The sequence below is a fragment of the Physeter macrocephalus genome, chromosome 9 (assembly GCF_002837175.3).
Source record: "Physeter macrocephalus isolate SW-GA chromosome 9, ASM283717v5, whole genome shotgun sequence".
NCBI lineage: Eukaryota > Metazoa > Chordata > Mammalia > Artiodactyla > Physeteridae > Physeter > Physeter macrocephalus.
The window spans coordinates 92747985-92767906 of NC_041222.1; the positions used below are offsets into that span (position 1 = coordinate 92747985).

General features: G+C 37.9%; 1 protein-coding gene across 3 annotated transcripts in view; it reads left to right on the top strand.

Annotated features, from left to right (window-relative positions):
* Positions 1–19922, top strand: part of XPO7 (exportin 7) — an 86680-nt gene that overhangs the window by 42183 nt on the left and 24575 nt on the right. For 2 of the 3 annotated variants that reach the window (XM_024130769.3, XM_055087307.1), the window contains exons 2-9: positions 7782–7928; positions 10664–10757; positions 11296–11462; positions 12509–12601; positions 14928–15032; positions 16652–16817; positions 17424–17497; positions 19284–19403. In XM_024130769.3, coding sequence (XP_023986537.1) covers positions 7782–7928; positions 10664–10757; positions 11296–11462; positions 12509–12601; positions 14928–15032; positions 16652–16817; positions 17424–17497; positions 19284–19403 — 966 coding nt within the window. The remainder of the gene's footprint in view (positions 1–7781; positions 7929–10663; positions 10758–11295; positions 11463–12508; positions 12602–14927; positions 15033–16651; positions 16818–17423; positions 17498–19283; positions 19404–19922) is intronic. The other variant, XM_024130770.3, reaches the window with a different exon arrangement.

The following is a 19922-nucleotide window of genomic DNA, read 5'->3' on the forward strand; positions in this document are numbered from 1 at the left end:
CCGCAACGGGAGAGGCCACAGCAGTGTGAGAGGCCCGCGTACCGCAAAAAAAAAAAAAAAAAACTCCTGCTCTCCGGTTGTTAGTAGCCAGTGTATGCCATATGAGCAAGTAATAAACTCAGTAATTAAGTTTATATACATTACCTCATTGACTTTTACATTGACTTGTGAAATAGATATTATTTCTACTTAAAACAAATGAAAACTAGTTTGGAAGATTTGAGTAACTTATTCACACTCCCATAGCTAGTAAATAGGGGAGTGGGGATTTGCCTGACATCTGAGGTCTTAACTCAGATTATACTGAACCTCCACTCCAAAAGGATCCTTGTTCCTACTGCTAGGTCACGGGAGTTGTTTGTGAGTTAGAGGGATGTGTGGGAGTGTTCACCTGATTTATTTTTTGTTGAATTCTCTCTTTAAAAAAAATTTGCCTGATTGTTTTCATGATCTTTTTAATTTTAATATTTGCTTACTTTTAAATCTGATTTACTTGTATAATTTAAAAGTATAGAATTTAGAACCGGGAGTATCTTTGTTAAATAACATAATAAAATCCACTTACTTTACCCATGAGAAAACTGAAGATCCAGGAAATAAACTTGACCAAAGTCACACCGTTAGTTACTAAGACCAGTATCCACATTGCTTAACTCTCAATCTAATTCTTTTCTCTGCCTAAGCTTTATGTAGCCCCGTGTACTCAAAAGATTGTTTTAACCAAGTTTGACAAAGAGTTAGTACCCAAAGTTAAGTCAAAATCTATTGTAATACGATATGCTTACTACTTTTTAACTTTGACATCCGGGAGTGAACCACTGATATGAGACAAAACTGCATTACAGCAGGTGGAGAAAACTCCGCTGTCTACAGGGGCCAGGCGCTTAGGAACTGAGTCAACTAGAGAGAGCCTGCCCCCTGGGAAGCACTGTGTTCTTACTGTCATTTGATTAGTGACACTTGAAAATGCGGGTCCAGTGTAATCAGATCTTCTAATTTTTCATGGGAAGCTAGAAAACCAGATATCATTATGAAATATTGGCAACTATGTCAGACTTTAAAACCACACTGTAAGACAAAAAACAAAAATGTCTGTGGGCCAGTTTGAGGCTACCAGTTTGAAACCTGTGCTTTAGAGGATTCATCTTATACTGCAGCTTTCATTTCTCTGCACCATTAGTGACTATGAGAAGGAACCAAAACTGGGTTTTAGTGATATGTTAAATGAAAACTCCTGAGTTAAATTTACAAGTCAATAAGCCAGGCACAGTTAGTCTGTCTGTTTACCTCATGAAATAATTTGTTTGCATGTGTTTTGGCTGTGTGTTACCCACAGTGCAAACATCATATGTGTTTATTACAAGTTAGGATTGATACATATTTTGAAGTTAAGTGTAGAATTTTGCAGTCTCATATGTTAGCAGACTTGCTGTCCTTATCTAATGCACGCAAGGCTCTGGCACTGCATTATCACCTGCTGAAAATACGTATTTTATCTTGTTTTACGACAGTAGACATTACACAGCATCTGTAGCCAAAAAGCTTTACTCACCCTCTTAGTACCCTCAGAAATAGAATGTCCCTACATGTATCCAAAAATCTTACCTTATTTATTTCCTGAGCAAATAATGGGAGTTACAGTTTTAAAAGCAGGAATTGGTGTAAAACTAAAGCATTCTAAACCTAATGTGCAGTTGTCAGTTATTGATGAACTTCTTTTCCATTAGTATCAGAAAGAAATAGATGAGAGTAAATACCTGAAGAATTTGGGGAGAACTGTGTCATTCTTCCATCTTTTTGTAAAACTTATTGAGGTATAACATACTTGTAGAAAAATACACAAATTATAAATGTACAACTCAATGACTTTTCTCAAAATGGACGTGCCTCTGTAATCAGCACCCAAATTAAGGAATGACACATTTATCCATATTACTATTGATGGACATTTGGCTTTCACATTTGGGAACTATTACATTTAGTGCTGCCATGAACATTCCTATACAAGTGTTTTGGTGAACTTAGCACGTATCTCTGTTGGGCATATACATAGGATTGGAATAGCTGGGTCATAGGATATTTATATGTGTAGCTTTAATAGATCCTGCCAGTTTTCCAATGTGTTTGAACCAATTCCAACTCCACTAGCACTGTGTGACAGTTCCAGCATCCTAACCAGTGCTTGATGTTGGCCTTTTCATTTTAGTCATTCTAATGGATATCTCCTTGTGGTTTGGATTTACATTTCCTGATGATTATCGAGTTGAGCACCTTTCACTTATTGGCCCTTTGGATATTCTCTTGTAAAGTACAGATTCAAGTCTTTAGCACTGGCTTTGTAAACTTTTTTTTTTTTTACTTTTTAAAAATAAATAGCCTGCCTATATAAATATTCGTATTCAAAAAATGAGAATATTCCCCCCCCACTGACTCCACTGCAGTTGTTAACATCTTAGAGATCTGCTGATATACGTATAAATCTATAATGGCTTTGGCCCACAAGATTGCCTTCTCGATAACTTTATAAACAAGAAGAAACCTTGCGTGGAATGTTCTTTTCAGGCCATTTAAACTATCAGCATTTATTATTAGTAAGAAAGAACAAAATAAAAGTAGTAGTAAACACAGACATAACTTTTTAAAACTTCAGCCATTAGAATATATTGCCTCTTTGGTTTTATGGATTTGTTTTATGAATTCTGATTGGAAACAATCAGCTGTTAATTAGTAATATGTTACTAATTAGAGGAGTTAATTTAGAAAAAGAAGGTAGCTTAAATTTTTCCTTTTAAAAAATATTTATCTGTATAATTGTTGGGGGTTTTTCTGCTTACAAGTAATATCTGGTTGTGGTCAAAATTTTTAAAGTTATGGAAATACATGACAGAAATTAAAAGTCTCCCATAACCTCAGTTCCCAGAGATAATTGTTGCTGTGTTTTCATCCAGATTTTCCTTTATGAATTTGCTAACATATATCACAAATGATATACCCTACGTACTGTTTTGCCACTTGCTTTTTTTTTTTAATTAGAGTATAGTTGATTTACACTGTTGTGTTAGTTTCTGCTATACAGCAAAGTGAATCAGTTATACATATACATATATCCACTCTTTTTTAGATTCTTTTCCCATATCGGTCATCACAGAGTATTGAGTAGAGTTCCCTGTGCTATACAGTAGGTCCTTATTAGTTATCTATTTTATATATAATAGTGTGTATATGTCGATCCCAGTCTCTCACTTTTATCCCCTCTCCTTTCTCCCCTGGTAACCATAAGTTTGTTTTTTACATCTGTGACTGTATTTCTGTTTTGTAAATAAGTTCATTTGTACCATTTTTGTAGAATCCACATATAAGCGCTATCATGTGATATTTGTCTTTCTCTGCTACTTGCTTTTTTATATATATAAATTTATTTATTTATTTTTAATTTATTTTTGGCTGTGTTGGGTCTTCGTTGCTGCACGCTGGCTTTCTCTAGTTGCGGCGAGCGGGGGCTACTCTTCTTTGCGGTGCATGGGCTTCTCATTGCTGTGGCTTCTCTTGTTGCGAAGCATGGGCTCTAGGCATGCAGGCTTCAGGAGTTGTGGCTTGTGGGCTCTCGAGCGCAGGCTCGATAGTTGTGGCGCACGGGCTTTGTTGCTCCGCGGCATGTGGGATCTTCTGGGACCAGGGCTCGAACCCGTGTCCCCTGCATACAGGGGACCCGTGTCCCCTGTAGTGGATGCTTAACCACTACACCACCAGGGAAGTCCCGCCACTTGCTTTTTTAACCTAACAATAGTTGTTGTTACTGGATTTTTAGGAGTTTTAAAAAACATTATCTATGATAATTGGATATTCATTATTGACAATAGGAACGCCTTATTGAATAGATAAAAAATAAAATTTAATTAGTATATCAATTTTATTAGCCTTATACACCTCTTAAATCGTTCATTTTCTGGCAGGTTCAGTATGCATCTTTTAATTTACCCAACACAGTTTTTTCCGAATACACAGAAAAATTCCAACTAAGGAAGATCTAAATTAATAGAGTTTATGAACAGGTTGGAAGTGGCTTGATTTTTCAGCAATTCTTTTTACATTTCAGGCATCCTAATCATGAAAATTCAGCTACCAAATTGATAATTCTGACTATATATTCTTCATGAGAACTTCTCTGGATTGAACCTGTACTTTTCACTTTGTAATAGGGTGGTACTTCTGACCATTTCAGGTGGTTTGCGTGGCTGTCAGATCAAGGATGTACTTTGTAGAGAACCTAGTCATCCAGGGTTATGCTTGTTTTCTAGTTCACTACTCAGCATTATTGGGAATGCCATCAAATCCTTCCTAAAAGCTAGTATCCTGGTATCTGATTGGAAATCTCCAAGTGGATTTTTTTTTTTTCCAAGCAGTGAGGCTAAAAATATATACTGTCGGGCTTTTTAAAGCAATATGTGACAAATTAAAATAAATTCCAAGGTATTCTTCTTTTTGGTGTAGTATAACATCTAATGCAGAAACAAAGTCTTCATTTTCCTGTAACGTACAGGCAACTCTTCAGATAAATCATTAAATTCTGAGGTCTGTAGTCTCAACTGGTTGCACCTTATATTGAAATGAGAATAACTGAGCTGCATTTTCTCTATCCAGGCTTAAAAAACTGTATAAAATAACGTTGTTGCTAAATATTAAGGAAGATATATTCATTTAATACCTTCATGGTAACTATTGTTGGTGAAATCCAGGTGGTTTAGGTTTGGAGGTTTGACTGTCTTGAGTTTCTTGTACTAAAGTAGTGCTTTGCTAGTTGAAGATCACTTTCCAGTTCTGTTAAGTATTTCACCCAGACATGCTTTTATGTTCCAGTGGGACCAGATGGACGTTTCTCTGTGGATTATCAATTTGGCGGCCTCAGGAATAGAAAATAGACATTCTTCTCTGGAGGCTGTTCTGTGACTGAACCGGCATCGTGTAATAGATGTCCTTATTAAGAACTGGTTGAATGGAAGAAGGGACTGCGTCGAAGGGGAAACACGGTGGTGTGTTTGCTGCTAAATGTGAAATAACTAGTTTCAATGGCTAATCAAACATTGTAGGATAAATTGTTTTATTCTGGGTCCCCAAAAAAGGTGATTCAAAGTAATCTATTAGACTTGCTTTCGAAACATTAGGATCCAAGAGAACAGAAATGTAAATGTCTCATTCCCCTCTCCTTCGATGTGTAGTACTGGCAACCCAAATAAAATGACTTGGGTTTTAGATGTTTTCACTAATTGTTTGGGAAAACAAGATTGTTTCCTATTTGTTCTTCTGGAAACAAAGAAATAGAGCTTGGGTTCTTCAAGCTGTTTGTGTAAATGGTCAAATTACTCTTTTGTTTTTTAAACGGTCTTGTTTCCTGAGCTGAGAACTCATTACCAGACTTACCCTGCAGTATGTTTTTGTCTGCCAAATTAAAGCAAATCAAAACAAAGCAACAACCAAAAAGCCCACCATAACCTTGCATGTAGGTTTTTAGCAGTAAGGAACTACCGGTGACAGATGCTTAGCCATCATCTTATGAACAACTTTGTTGTAATAAACGCAAACAAGAGTTGCACTGGGGGGGCTACCGGAACTGATTGATCAGACTTCAAGGAGAGTCATTATACCTTAAGCAGCCTGGCTCTTCAGGGAGTGTCTGTTGAGGATATTGGAAAGCTCGCAGTGTGTGGTAGCTGAGGAGGTTAGGAGGCGGCTGCTGCTCCCTGACACCTAATACCGGATTTTATAGCTATCTTTCCGTTTCAGTTAGGGTATCTTTCTATTGATGTCTTCTGTGTTACCTATTTTGAAAATAATTTGTCCGCGTTTAAGTTAGTCATTTCATGGGAGGGGAGGGGGGAACCAGCCTGCTGGGTTGAAACAAAAACGTTGTGAAAGAGATTTAATCCCTTGCTTAGGAATGTGGGGATTTATAATTAAACTGATTCATTGGATGTTTGGCCAGTACTGGCAGGCGTAACACTGACTTTCACATGTGTTTTATGGAATAAATGTAGTTAATTAGCCTTATTCTCTATTCCTTGTATTTATATGCTATATGAAAAAATCGGCTATTGCTTAATAGAACTTTCATTACTTGAGATCTGGCTTTGCAAGTACAGTTTTCTCTGTGCTTTTGAATTGAGGAAGGTATTAAGGGGACCTCTGGAAGTCAGAGAGGAGCAGATTAAACAGGAGCCTAATCAGAGTCCCAAGATGTTTTGAAGGGTGGTTTGTTTATTTTGTTTTGGAGTGGAGGTAGTTGGTATTTAGAGGGCTCCCTGAAGTGAGACTGATGATCTTAGTGGGTCAGTATTTGTCTTTCTTGTTTTCTTTAGGTTAATGTTTGAAATTTATTAATCAGATTGAATAAAATAGGTATCCTGCCCTAAGGGCTTTACTGCTTAGTAGAAAAGCTGTGATTTATAAAGTCACAGCATAATGAAATAAAGTGATAATGAAAAGCCTTGGGCAGACTGTGTAATGTATTTTAGGCTGTTTACACAGGTTGGTTTGTCTAATTATTATTATTATTTTTGTCTTGTCAGAATTGTCTTTTCTAATAGTAGGATCCTTCAAACTATTTGAACCAGATCTTGCTTGCTACTGTAGAAAATAGGCTCAGAATTTCTTCGTAAAGTCCAACTGGTCCTTTGAAAACTAGCAGATGTTTGCCCTTCTCTCCAGTCAGTGAAAGGCGACAGTTACATGAACCCTTACACATTCCTTTCCTCTTTGCTTTTGAACACATTAAGTGGTAGTGGATGTGCATCCTTTTGGGTTTTTTTGTTTTTTGGGGTTTTTTTTGTGGTACGCGGGCCTCTCACCGCCGCGGCCTTTCCCGCCGCGGAGCACAGGCTCCGGACGCGCAGGCCCAGCAGCCATGGCCCACGGGCCCAGCCGCTCCGCGGCATGCGGGACCCTCCCGGACCGGGGCACGAACCCGCATCCCCTGCATCGGCAGGCGGACTCGCAACCACCGCTCCACCAGGGAAGCCCCCTTTGGGGTTTTTGACCAAAGCACATACCCATTTCCTTCCTGCCTCCCTGGAACTGGTTCAAGATTTGGAGAGAAGGGTTTGTTTGGGGGCGTTTCCCATGTCTTATCTCTGAGCACATGCTAGGGTTGAATTTATTTTGACCCTGCGTTTTAAATTTGGATCCAAAGCAAGAGTTTAAAGTGCAACAGAAGAGAGTCCGTTGAACTTTAGACATGAGGGATCCTGGGAGGAAGGTACGTACTTGGATTCAGAAGCCTTCTCATAGAGGTTGGCCATCTTTGTGCATACACATAATTGTAAACTGATAACTACTAGGCCAAGGGAGAATGCTTAAATGTATGTAAAGATCTGTGGGGTGCTTACATTGTGTGTTTATGTGCTTAATTTTACAGTGATGACTCTAGTATTCATAATCTTGAAATAGATGGCAGAGCAAGTAAATTCTGAATTTTTATTTGAAAACCTTTTGGAAAAGCTTAGGATGGGTATTTGCAAGGAAAAAAATATGTCATTTGTGATTGATCTTTAAGGGAATGACTGAAAAAGTATATAGATATTTTAGGCATTCTATCATTTTGTCTTCTAAAGCATCAAATAAAGAAGGCTGTAAATGGTTGTTATTAAAGGTCACCCAGATTCTCCTCCAAGTTGAGAAGCAAGTCTCTCTTCATTGATTATTATTTATCTTTATCCAGTAATTTCTAGCACAGTACCTTGTATATAGAGTAGGCTCGACTGATTTCTTTTTTGACGGATCTTTTCCAGAGCCTGGCCCAACTAGAGAATCTGTGCAAACAGCTGTATGAAACAACAGATACAACCACTCGACTCCAGGCAGAGAAAGCCTTGGTTGAATTCACCAACAGCCCTGATTGCCTGAGCAAGTGCCAGCTACTCCTCGAAAGAGGAAGTGTACGTAAGATTTGAAAAATCCTAAAGGGTAACAGGTTTAGGAAAATATATTCTGGTTCTGAGTTTAGGGGTGGATTGGGATAACTTCTGTTCCTTGATTTTTCTAGGTACCTCTGCCCTCTTAATTTCACTTTTAAAACGCACCACACCTGCCAGGTTGGCAAAAAAAGCCTTACAGACTCATCAGGGAAAATCTCATTGAGCGAATATTTTTGTCCTCATTTTGTCCTCATCTCATTGAGCATATAATTTTTCGTCTTGAATCAAATTTCTGGGACTCCTTTTCTGTTTTTTACACTTAAGTACCACTCGTATCCTTTACAAAAGACAGGGCTGTATATAATTGACATTTCTTATCCACAAAGTTCATGTCACCTTGTAAGATCCCTAGTCTTCTCTGTTTTTCCTCCCCTGTACCACAGCTGCTTCTTGTCTTAGAAGTGTAGGTGAGGGCTTCCCTGGTGGCGCAGTGGTTGAGAGTCCGCCTGCCCACGCAGGGGACACGGGTTCGTGCCCCGGTCCGGGAAGATCCCACATGCCGCGGAGCGGCTGGGCCCGTGAGCCATGGCCGCTGAGCCTGCGCGTCCAGAGCCTGTGCTCCGCAACGGGAGAGGCCAACAGTGAGAGACCCGCGTAACGTAAAAAAGAAAAAAAAAAAAGAAGTGTAGGTGAAAAAATTACCTCAACAATGAAAATAACAGGAAGCTACAGTTTTTAAAATGGAATTAGAACCTCTTCCAGCTTAAAAATGGCATGCAATGATCAATAATGCTTTTAATGAGACATGATTTGATTAAGTTAATATTTTTGGCAAGATGGAGGTCTTAGGAAGGGTAAGCATCAAACCAAGGTATCATGAAAGGGCATCAAGAGAGTTAGAATCCCAGCTAGACCAGGTACCAGCACTCTGCTGAAGACTAGAAGGAAATGTGAAAAGGAGGAAAGCAGTTAATTTGTTGAGAGTATAGAATTCTAGATGACTTCATTTTTGAATTTGCGTTACTAGTGTTAACAGAATTTATTCAGTAAACTGAACAAATTATAGTTGGCTAAATAATATCCTTTAGTAGCTGAGGGAGCTCTTTTCCCAAGTTCACAAGATTACAGTCATGGTCAGAGATTGTGTAGGGCTCTGTTCTATTTTCAGACTTTTTTATATTTCTTTTCAATCCCTTGGTTCTAGGATTGATCCACTTAGATTTGTACTCTGGGAGACGCACAGCTAGCTCTCATTTGACTCCCACTGGAGCCCCACAGTGTCATTTGTGACACTGTTAACTCCAGTTCCTCATGTTGTCAGTCAACAGGCTGGAATAAAACAGGGTTGGTGCAATACTAAAAACACTTAATTATAGTGGGTTCTTTCTTTTTAATCTCTATTGACTTCTTAGTGACTTAGCAGATTTATTGGAATTATATGCAGAAACCATTTACATGTTATAGTGTATAGATATACACTATGTTCTATAGTTATAGTAGCCTCTCTTGCATTATTAGCGATTTGACACACCTGCTTTAGTCAGTTTAAACCATGTTCAAGGGTGTTGAATAAAAATCACATGTCAAAGTCACTTTTATAGATTTTTTCCATAAACTTAAGTTATTTTTATAACTGATGGGACAACATAATGCCTATGGATAGCCTACTGTCTTAAGGACTTATAGTTTCATGGGAAATTATGGTTTACCCTTGATTAAATTATTTTGATGATTCTGAGTCTGTCCCTGTTATGTGACATTATATAATATAGCCACATGGGGGAATCTGAATTTGCACACGGCTCCTCCTTATACATTATGATCAGATAGAATACTCTGATTCTCCGTAAGGTTAAAATTCATTAAAATCCACACTTGAGGGCTTCCCTGGTGGCGCAGTGGTTGAGAGTCCGCCTGCCGATGCAGGGGACGCGGGTTCATGCCCCGGTCCGGGAAGATCCCACGTGCCGCGGAGCGGCTGGGCCCGTGAGCCATGGCCGCTGAGCCTGCGCGTCCGGGGCCTGTGCTCCGCAACGAGAGAGGCCACAGCAGTGAGAGGCCTGCATACCATAAAAAAATAAAAATAAAAATAAAAATAAAATCCACACTTGAGAATGATAATGCTATTCCATTGCTTAGGGCATAATTTTTCTTTCTCATAAATAATTGTTATGAATTTACTACTAAAACTAGCATATACATTCCCCAAAGCTGTAGCTGATTGATAGTTGTGCTGATGGGAAGATAAAATGGGGGGATTAACTAACTACCCAGCATAATGTGGTGGTTCCTTCTAAAACTACTTCTTCTTGTCTTCTTTTTTTTTTCCCCCTCTTTCTAATGCCATACTATAGGAATATTATGAGGTGAAACTTTTTGAAACATCATTATAACAAGGCTGTTGGAGGGAGAAGATTTCTTGATTTAAATGAAAGAAGAGATTTAGCTGCTTTTCTGAAAAGAGCCCCTCTAACTTCTGCCCCCTCAAAGTGATACAGATACCTGTATTAGGTTCAGTTTGATCAGCCATTCACTTTATCCTGCCCTTTGTTCATGACTGAAATCAGCTTAATGAGCACATATGCTTTGTGAGGCTCATTTTTCCTTAGCATGTGACCCTTTAAATTCCTGAGGATTAAGTATAGCAAAGCCGATTAATTTTCTTTTATTTGAGAACAGATCTCCAACTTAAAAACTTTATGACTGACTAACTCAATAAAATTGAATTCTAAGTCCTTTCCCCCCTCTTTTCACAGTCATCTTACTCCCAGTTACTGGCAGCTACATGCCTTACAAAGCTTGTATCGCGCACAAATAACCCTCTACCATTGGAACAACGAATAGATATTCGTAAGTAGAGAGTTGTCTTTTTTCTCTTACAGAAATTAGTTTAGTGATGTTCTAGCAATAGTTACATTTATGTTGCTTGTCTGATAATGTTCTGAAATTGCTAAGCATACAGAATATCTAGAATCCAGTTTCTTTCCAGAATTTGGGCTTAAAAGTGAAGAGGACCCAATATAATTGCTTCTAGATAAAGCCTGCATTATCCCTTTGGTTTTCAGAAGGTTTCTTTCATTCAGTCTTTACTGTCACTAATAACTAAGAAAGACATTGTTAAGGATTTTGAATTCTGTGCAGACCATGCTATTTAACCATCGAGGGATAGATTCAAGGCTGCCTTACCTCAGATTCTTCCTTGTGACACGTTGTATATTCTGAGTTGGAAAGCCTATGAATCTTAAATTCCAAGTCCCATTTCTCAGTAGTGTGAATAATTAGGGAAGTTTAGGGTAAATAGTTTAAATTTACCACTTCTTAGACATTTAAAGATGTACACCCTTCCCTGGCAGAGCCTTCTACGACGTAGATTATTTTTGTTTTATAGGGAACTATGTGCTCAACTACCTTGCCACTCGGCCAAAGTTGGCTACTTTCGTGACACAAGCACTTATTCAGTTATATGCCAGAATCACAAAACTGGGCTGGTTTGACTGTCAGAAGGATGACTATGTCTTCAGAAATGCAATCACAGATGTCACAAGGTTTTTACAGGTATGATTTGTGTATTTGATGGAATAAAAATGGGTGAAGCAATATATGCTTACTTATATATTGATCTATAAGTGGAATTACTTGGTATATATTCTTCTGTGTCTTTTTAACTCTTCATGTGTCTCGGCTTTACATGTTTAGATGTCAGCACAAAACCTGCTTCATTCTTTTTAATGCTTAAATACCATTCCAGTTTAAAATACCATAATTCATTTAACTCTTATAAGTGGGCATTTAGTTAGTATCTATATCTTGACTTAAATACTTCAGTGAATATCCTAGTGTGCGTGTGTGTGTTTATATATATATATATATATATATATATATATATATATATATATATCTTTTTATACTTTGAGTTAAGTGTGTTTATAGTGTGAATTCCCAGCCTTTGAATTATTCAATCAGAGGGATGTGTGTATTTTGGGTTTGCAAGGATATTTCCAAATTACCCTCAAAAATAAGTTGTTCCCTGCAACAATTAAAAGAATGCCTGTTTCCCTGCACCTCCACCCTGTGACCTCACCTTTTTTATTTTTCCAGTTTGGTAGGTAGAAAGAATTGGTAGCTCAGCATTTGAGTTACGAATGAGACAGAACAAATTTTCATATGCTGATTTACTACTTATTTTTGTTTTTCTGTGAACTTCCTGTTTATATCTTACGTACATTTTTTTATCGGGTTCTTTGCCCTTTTTTGTATACATACAGTCTCTTTGTAAATTATCTTACACATTCATCATTTATCTTAAATGTGATTTGCTAGTTTCTCTTTCTGTGATATGTATGGTATGATACTTAAGGGTATTTTTAAAATACAAAGGGTTTCAATTTTGATGAAGTCAGAACTAGCAGTCTTCTTTTATGGCAGGTTAGATTTTATGTCCTGCAAAGCAGCAGTTTTAAACTACAGTTTCTTGCTACATTGTCTAGGCAGTTTTAATAGCAGCACAGGACTCTGTTATTTCAAAAGTATGACTGCATTCCAAATGTTGAAAATCAAGCTGCACAGGCCAACTCTTTCTGCCTTTTTTTTTTTTAAACCAGGATAGTGTTGAATACTGCATCATTGGTGTCACAATTTTATCTCAGCTAACCAATGAAATTAATCAAGTAAGTGCTACAGCCTTCCTCATTGAAGTAAGTGCCATATTTTTTCTTAGTATTGGTGTTTTCTGCTGTGTGTGGGATGATCTTTTTTGGCAGTTGTGTGCTTTTGCGGTAAGTGATTAATGCCCTTTTGAAACAAAATAGTTCCATTGGGTTTCCCTCTGTAAGTGCAGTCTACCTCACTCTTATTATCCAGATCCCCTTCTGTCTCCGGAATATTTTTTCCTCTCATCTCAGCTTTCCTCAGTGGTATTAACGTTCATTGTTAGAGGTGAGAGCAATAGTCCTAAGTCAGAACTTAGGAAACCAGCATCATTGGTGTGCCCCTTCTGCTGTATAAATTAATGTGTTTGTAATCATTCAAAAATCAGTTCTCATGTGCTATTATTAAAGATTTTGCTGATAATCTTTTCAGAATGCATGAAACATTCTGCTAAATACCAGGTAATTTTTTTAAATAGGCATTGATGTCACAGATTACTACAGAGGAAACACCAGTGGCTTTCTTTTGCTCTGGCTATTATTTTTTAGTCATTTACTTTTGTATCCAGCTAAAATGTTATAATTATTGAACAAGCCAGAATTAATATTAATTGTAACATCTCACCCTTCAGTTGTCAGCTATTAATTACATTGGCATCATTGTTGCTACTGCTCGTATTTATGCAGACATTTCTATTAACCCTGAGAAATTTTAACTGTGAGTTGGTACTATTTTAAATGCACTAGCTTATAGTCTCTTAAGATCTGGAGTCCATATTGTGTTCTCTGTCACATGCAATCCCCATTGCGGTTGGTAATTATCAAAATAATAGCTCACACTTTTGAGTGATTTCTATGTGACAGGCACTGTTCTAAGCACTTTACTTATATTAATTTTATTCTCACAATAGTCCTGTGAGCTAGGGACTCTGGTTATCCCATTTCCTAGATAAGGAAACTGAGGCTCATAAAGGTTGAATAATTTGCCTACAGTGTCACAGTTACCTGGCAACAGTATATGAATTCAAACCCACATAGGCTTATTGCAGAGCCTGTGCTCTTAGCAACTAACTTATTATTTACCCACTATTACCCTTGTAGGAAGAGAGCATGCGTTAACTAAGTACAGAGATTGTGGGGTTAATGCTCTCCCCTTTGAAGCTTGGTTCCAGAAAATCCATCAGTGTTGGTGTTTTTAAAATCTTCGAAACTTTGTCTTTCTTAAGAAAATAATAGAAATGTGTGTGACATACTTAAGATGTAATTATTCTTTGTATTACGATCAGTATCACAGATTATATATAGCATCTGGTATATAATCTAGCATCACCTTTTTATCCAAGACATTTATGATAACACAGTGACACTGAAGCTAAAATCGGAACACTTTGAACCTCTATGTAACTTAGTTTTCTATTGGCTTTTTTTTTTTTTTTTTTGGTTGTCATTTAAATCAGAAAGCATATTTCTGTTACCGTTCCTATTTGAACTTAGAAATAAAATTAAGGGGGCATTCCATAACTTGGTTGTCTATCAGAAATCTTGCTGCATTTTTTCTTTAATGTGCCAAAAGCAAAATGAGCTCCCTCCTGGTTGAATTGAACAGTATATAGAAGAGATTTAAGCTTACAGTAAATGGTTGGACTGAAATTACTCTTGGCAGCCTTGAAATTCCTTTATTGCACTCATTGAGTACCTACTATGTGTCAGAAATAGAGGGCATACTAAGGAAGTAAAAGACTTAATCCTTGACCACAAAAACCTTTAAACTATGACCGAAAAGACAAGAACAGAGGAGTAAATGAGAGACGAATACAACCACTTAATTTAAGTACTCACTTCTGTGGTATAGACTACATGTTGAAGTAGGTTAGAGAAGGAAGAGAGTATTACAGGCTATCGTCTCTCTTAAGTTCATGGCTGTTAGTCAATGACTGTTTTAGAAATTTTGTAGTAACTTCAGCCCTGACTGAATTGTTTACCAAAACCCAAGCCTTGCTACTGTCTGGTTTTGAGACTAAGCCACAATACAACGTGATAGAAATTATTAGCAATGTCTTCTAACAGTTTGTTAAATTTTACCTCCCTGAGTGCAGAGGAAATTAAAATTTTGCAGTGGAGATACTCACCTCTCCTTCTGTCTTCCCTCTGTATGCGGTAGAGACATGATATCCTGGCTAGCTGTTATTAGCAGCTTATTGTCATCTGCATTCTCTCACTAAATATGGTCTAACAGTAACTTAAATGTTTAAAATGTATTTTGTTATTTATGTTGGTCTTATTGAAAATCCTTCTAGTTTACTGGAAGTCTACATGAAACGTTTTTTCTTTGCAACTGATTCTAAAACTTGCATTGGTTTGTTTTTCTGCACAGGCAGACACCACCCATCCTTTAACCAAGCACAGAAAAATAGCCTCTTCTTTCCGAGATTCATCGTTATTTGATATCTTCACTCTTTCCTGCAATCTGCTAAAACAGGTGAGATTGTATGTTGGGACCTTCTTCACAGATCCTTTTGAAAGGATGAGAATAAGTGGGGACTTGTTAGGACCCCATGAGGGTTTATGCATCTCTTTAATCATCGTCATGTCTCACGTAATACATATGTCCGAGCTGTTGAAGAAACTTAGCAAACTGAAAGAAAGAATTGTGATTTCCCTATTTCACATATATTCCCCTAGGTAAAGAGCAGTATGTGAGCACTTATCCCATGCTCCTATTTTAAAGGAACTAGTTTACCACAAAGTTTGAGGTTTTTCTTGTTTGCTTTTTTTATATCCACATAAGATCTTCCTATGTGGAATAAAAGCATCTTCACTTTATGGTGTTTGGATTCTCAGTGCTTTGAAAGCAGTCTCAGACTACATTGTTAGCATACTAAAACCAGGCTGGCTTCCCTGTCCCCTGCTGAGTTACAGGCAGCAAATAAACAAGCAACATCTGTAAGGAAAAGTAGATTTTGAATTTTTAACATCCACTTAGATTTCATAACCTGAAGGGGTAGACAGTATCACAGAAGGAAGTTACCAGTTTTAAAATAGAAAGTTGGTATTTCATTTATTGATAGACTTGAACTAAGGAAGAAATGTTAACTTGTGAGTTCTACACATGTATAACCATGTTTGGATGCTTTTTCGCTATAGAATGCCAAATGGAATTAGCCTCTGGCTTTGTGTTCATTTGGGGTTTTTTTGTTTGTTTGTTTTCTTGTTCTTGTTCTCATTTTCCAGGATGTCTCAACTGTAGTGTTAGAAGCAAGTTTGGATTTTTCTTTTGTCCCAGTTAATGATGTCCATCTTTTCCTTCAGTTACCTAGTTTTACTTCAGAATTCCCAAAAAATTCTCAGTTTGGGCAAGCTGCCTCGCAAAAGCTGTTGTAGCTTACAAGCTGCCTCGCAAACGCTGTTTCTAGAGGGAAAAAGCTTTTGAGAAAACTGAGCCTTGAAACCTCCTCTGATACTGATTCTGTCAAAAATAATGAGCCAGCCAGTCACTGAGGTCACAGCTGGTAGAAATTTGAATCTCATAGTCACCGTAGCTCTGGACCACTGTTGAGCTATAGGCTGGTACACTGCTGATGAATAAATAAAATTCAGTGGTGATTTTGTTTTGATTGTGGTTGGAAAGATTTTTGTTGATGCTGGCGATGGTAATGTTAAAAAGAGGAAGGAAGATAGGGCAGGGTGTAAAGTATACTAGAACTCCCTCCAGAGTTTAGTCCCAGCCCTATCTAGAAATAATAAGGATCTAAAATTCAAATGAAGTCACCAAACATCCCATATTGCTTCAGAATTCACTGTGGCCACGATGCCTACACCATATAAAGAGTAAGTGTCAAAGGGGGAATTTCTTTAAATACCAGCTTCATGTTTTTATAGTAAATATGTTTTAATAGTAAATAAGGAGCTAGGAGTTTCATAGTGATGGAAGGACTTTGAAGGTGATGGAAGTGCAGCATCTTTGGGGAGAGAAATGTCACTTGACTGTGTTGGAATACCGCCCTCCTTTTCTGGCTTAGCAGCCTCCTTGTAAGTCTGGTAGCAAGCTTGGAAGAGAGGAGTGATTGTTTGGGGCTCATTATGTGGTCATTTTTACAGGCTTCTGGAAAGAATCTGAACTTGAATGATGAAAGTCAGCATGGCTTGCTGATGCAACTGCTCAAACTCACTCATAACTGCCTAAACTTTGATTTCATCGGCACTTCTACTGATGAGTCCTCAGATGACCTGTGCACGGTACAGATTCCCACCAGCTGGCGATCAGGTAATACAGTCGCACCTTCTGAAACAGGTTGCCTCTCCACTCTACCTGGAGTCTGCAGGGTGGTCTCAGGAACCCCTGGCAAATCCCCTGCTTGCTCTTAGAGAAAACTTAGGATGTCAGTGTGGGTCTTTTTAAAGTCAGAGAGAGGCTGTTGGAGGATCCCCCAGCCAGGGAGAACTCTTTAATTACTGGGTTCCTGACGGATGTGAGTTTGACCTCATGTTAATCACCTGGAGACTTCTGATATCTTACTCATTTGAGGGAATTTCTAACGTTAAAAACAAAATCAAATAAAAGAACTTGTGCTTATGCTTGGTATTGTATTCCTAAGGATAAAAATTCTTGCTATGAACAGAGTTCTGATTGTCTTAAGTTGTTTGAGAATCAGAAGAATGAATCCATTTCTTAGAGGAGCTAAAAACAAGTGCTTTAAAAAAAAAAAAAACGGAAAACAAAAAGCCCCTATTAGCTTATCACTTTCAAATGAAATAAACATTCTGTAAGATAAGAAAGCAGGAAGATATGCTCCCTGATGACTTTATAGCACCGGCGTGTGCCAGCTGCATTGTGCAGACGTACTCAGTAAAGTGCTCTTTTGTCTTTCAGCGTTCTTAGATTCTTCAACTCTACAACTGTTTTTTGACCTGTATCATTCCATCCCTCCTTCGTTTTCACCTCTGGTGAGTCAGGACCACAGTTTCTATTTCTAGAACGTAACAATGGTGAATGAGCCTTACGTTCATTTTGTAGTACAAAATCATAGAAGTAAAGCATAGAAATACTAGGGTTAGTTATCTAGCCTTTTGAGATAAAGCTCATCACCTAAAGGTTCTCACAGTAAAGTCTTAATTCCTTCTAAATTGTTCCTGGGAATTCCTTGGCGGTCCAGTGTTAGGAATTCATGCTTTCACTGCAGGGGCCCGGGTTCAGTCCCTGGTTGGGGAACTAAGATCCCGCAAGCCGCGCAGTGCGGCGGCCAAAAATAATTGTTCCTGTCATTAATGACAGATTGCTGCAGATGTCACGCTCTTTTGGTCTCCCTTTGTATCTGACTTTATACTATACCTCAGATTGCCACAGGCTAGAATATGGGGAATTCACCTTATATTGTCTATTTGAAGATTGTCAAGACTAAGAAAATTTCTGAAAATCCCTCAAGCATATGTTACTTAAGTGCTAAATGGAAGCTGTATTGGGAAGGCATATTTGCCTACTTATCCTGAATAACATTTGAAACCTCTTGGGAATGCTGCATTTCTCCTTTAAAGCAATAATTAACCTCCTCAAACCTCAGAATTCATTCAGGTCCTAAAAGGCGTTGGTCTGATATTTCAGATTGTTGGTATAAAATACCATTGTATAAAACATGCAAAGAAAATGCAGTAAAGTAAATGGGTGTTTTGCATAGTTTTTCTGCAGTAGACTACTTTCCTGGTAATAGTACTTTTCCAAATTAATGTGGACCTTCACTTTAGCAGAAACATGAGTTCGTGTTTTTTGTATCCTTAAGTTTACTTCAGGAAAAGGTAACACACTTAAGAAGGGTAATTAATGAAAGGACTGTTTGTAAAGGGGTGGGCAAAATTAAGGGAATCCAACAAGGGGTGGTGATGTACAGCCCCTGGGGCTAGCAATAGTGGGGAGCCTCAAGGGGCAAGGGAAAGAAACCCTGGAGAGAGCTGAAGCTGTGACTTAGGGGAGGGCTGTTCACCAGAAGTAGAGAAACTCTGCCAACCATGGCCCAGCTGGGGGTGGGGAGGGGGCTCCTCTTTCTTCCTGCCCTTGATCTCCTGCTGGTACTTTCCAATGGTTGAAGCCAATGAGAAGCAAGAAGGCAAGGGAACTTGGCTGTTGTTAGTCAACAGAGGTCAGCCTCCCAGGGAGCGGAGCAGGGAGGAGAAGGGCAGAAAATAGATCTGGAGGGGCAAACAGAATATAAATATCTAGCACAGTGGGGAGAGGGGAAAATGTTTTCATTATAAAACCTGTTTTCTTTAGGGCACAGATCTGACTTGGTTATTTCATTATAGCACTACATAGCAAAGGCTGATTAGCCAAAAGGCCTTAATAAAACAGAAAAAAAAACTAACTCGAAAGCATTATTTAAACTATGAATTGCTTGGTATTTTCAAGCTTTAAATATATATCTTAAACACAAATCAAAGAAGCCATCAGGGTGGTCAAAGAATAAAAACGTAGATGAATTTCCAAACTATGGGTTTAACTAGTTGTTACAATCAACCTGGATCTCATGCTCTTTTTATTTTTCTTTTAATAAAGCTGTTTCAGATATCCTAAGCTACATCCCCCTTGATCTTTTTTTTATATCCTTATAATGGTAGCAGGGGTTGAAAGAACAGCATTAGTGCCATATGTAAAGAAGCATATTTACAGCAGCGGAAAGGGTAATGAAAATAGCTATACAATCTTTTTGATCATTTGTGTTTGGGTTGTGCCCTGCTTTAGGTATTATCCTGCTTAGTACAGATTGCCTCAGTTAGAAGATCCCTGTTTAACAATGCAGAGAGGGCCAAGTTTCTCTCTCACCTTGTTGATGGTGTTAAACGAATACTGGAAAACCCACAGGTAAGATTTTTGAGAATTTCTTTTTATTTGTGTGTGTATATGTGTGTATGATTAGTATATGCCTGTCTGTTATGGCTCCAAAGAAAAGTCAATCTAGAGGTCACACTTAGCAGAAATCATAGGAAACAGTTCCGTCTGTCATCCTTCAGAAGATTTAAGTGAATGTATATTTGTAGATTTAAATAATACTTACCCAGAAGAGGAGCTTGTATCCTCTAGCTTCAGGAATGTAGGAATTGTGGGAAGGGATCCCCTTTTGTTGTTGTTGTTGTTAATTTTTATTGGAGTCTAGTTGATTTACAATGTTGTGTTAGTTTCAGGTGTACAGCAAAGTGAATCAGTTATACATATACATACATCCACTCTATTTTTTTAGATTCTTTTCCCACATAGTCCATTACAAGGTATTGAGTAGAGTTCCCTGTGCTATACAGCAGGTTCTTATTACTTACCTATTTTATATATAGTAGTGTGTATATATCAATCCCAGTCTCCCAATTTATCCCTCCCCCTCTTATC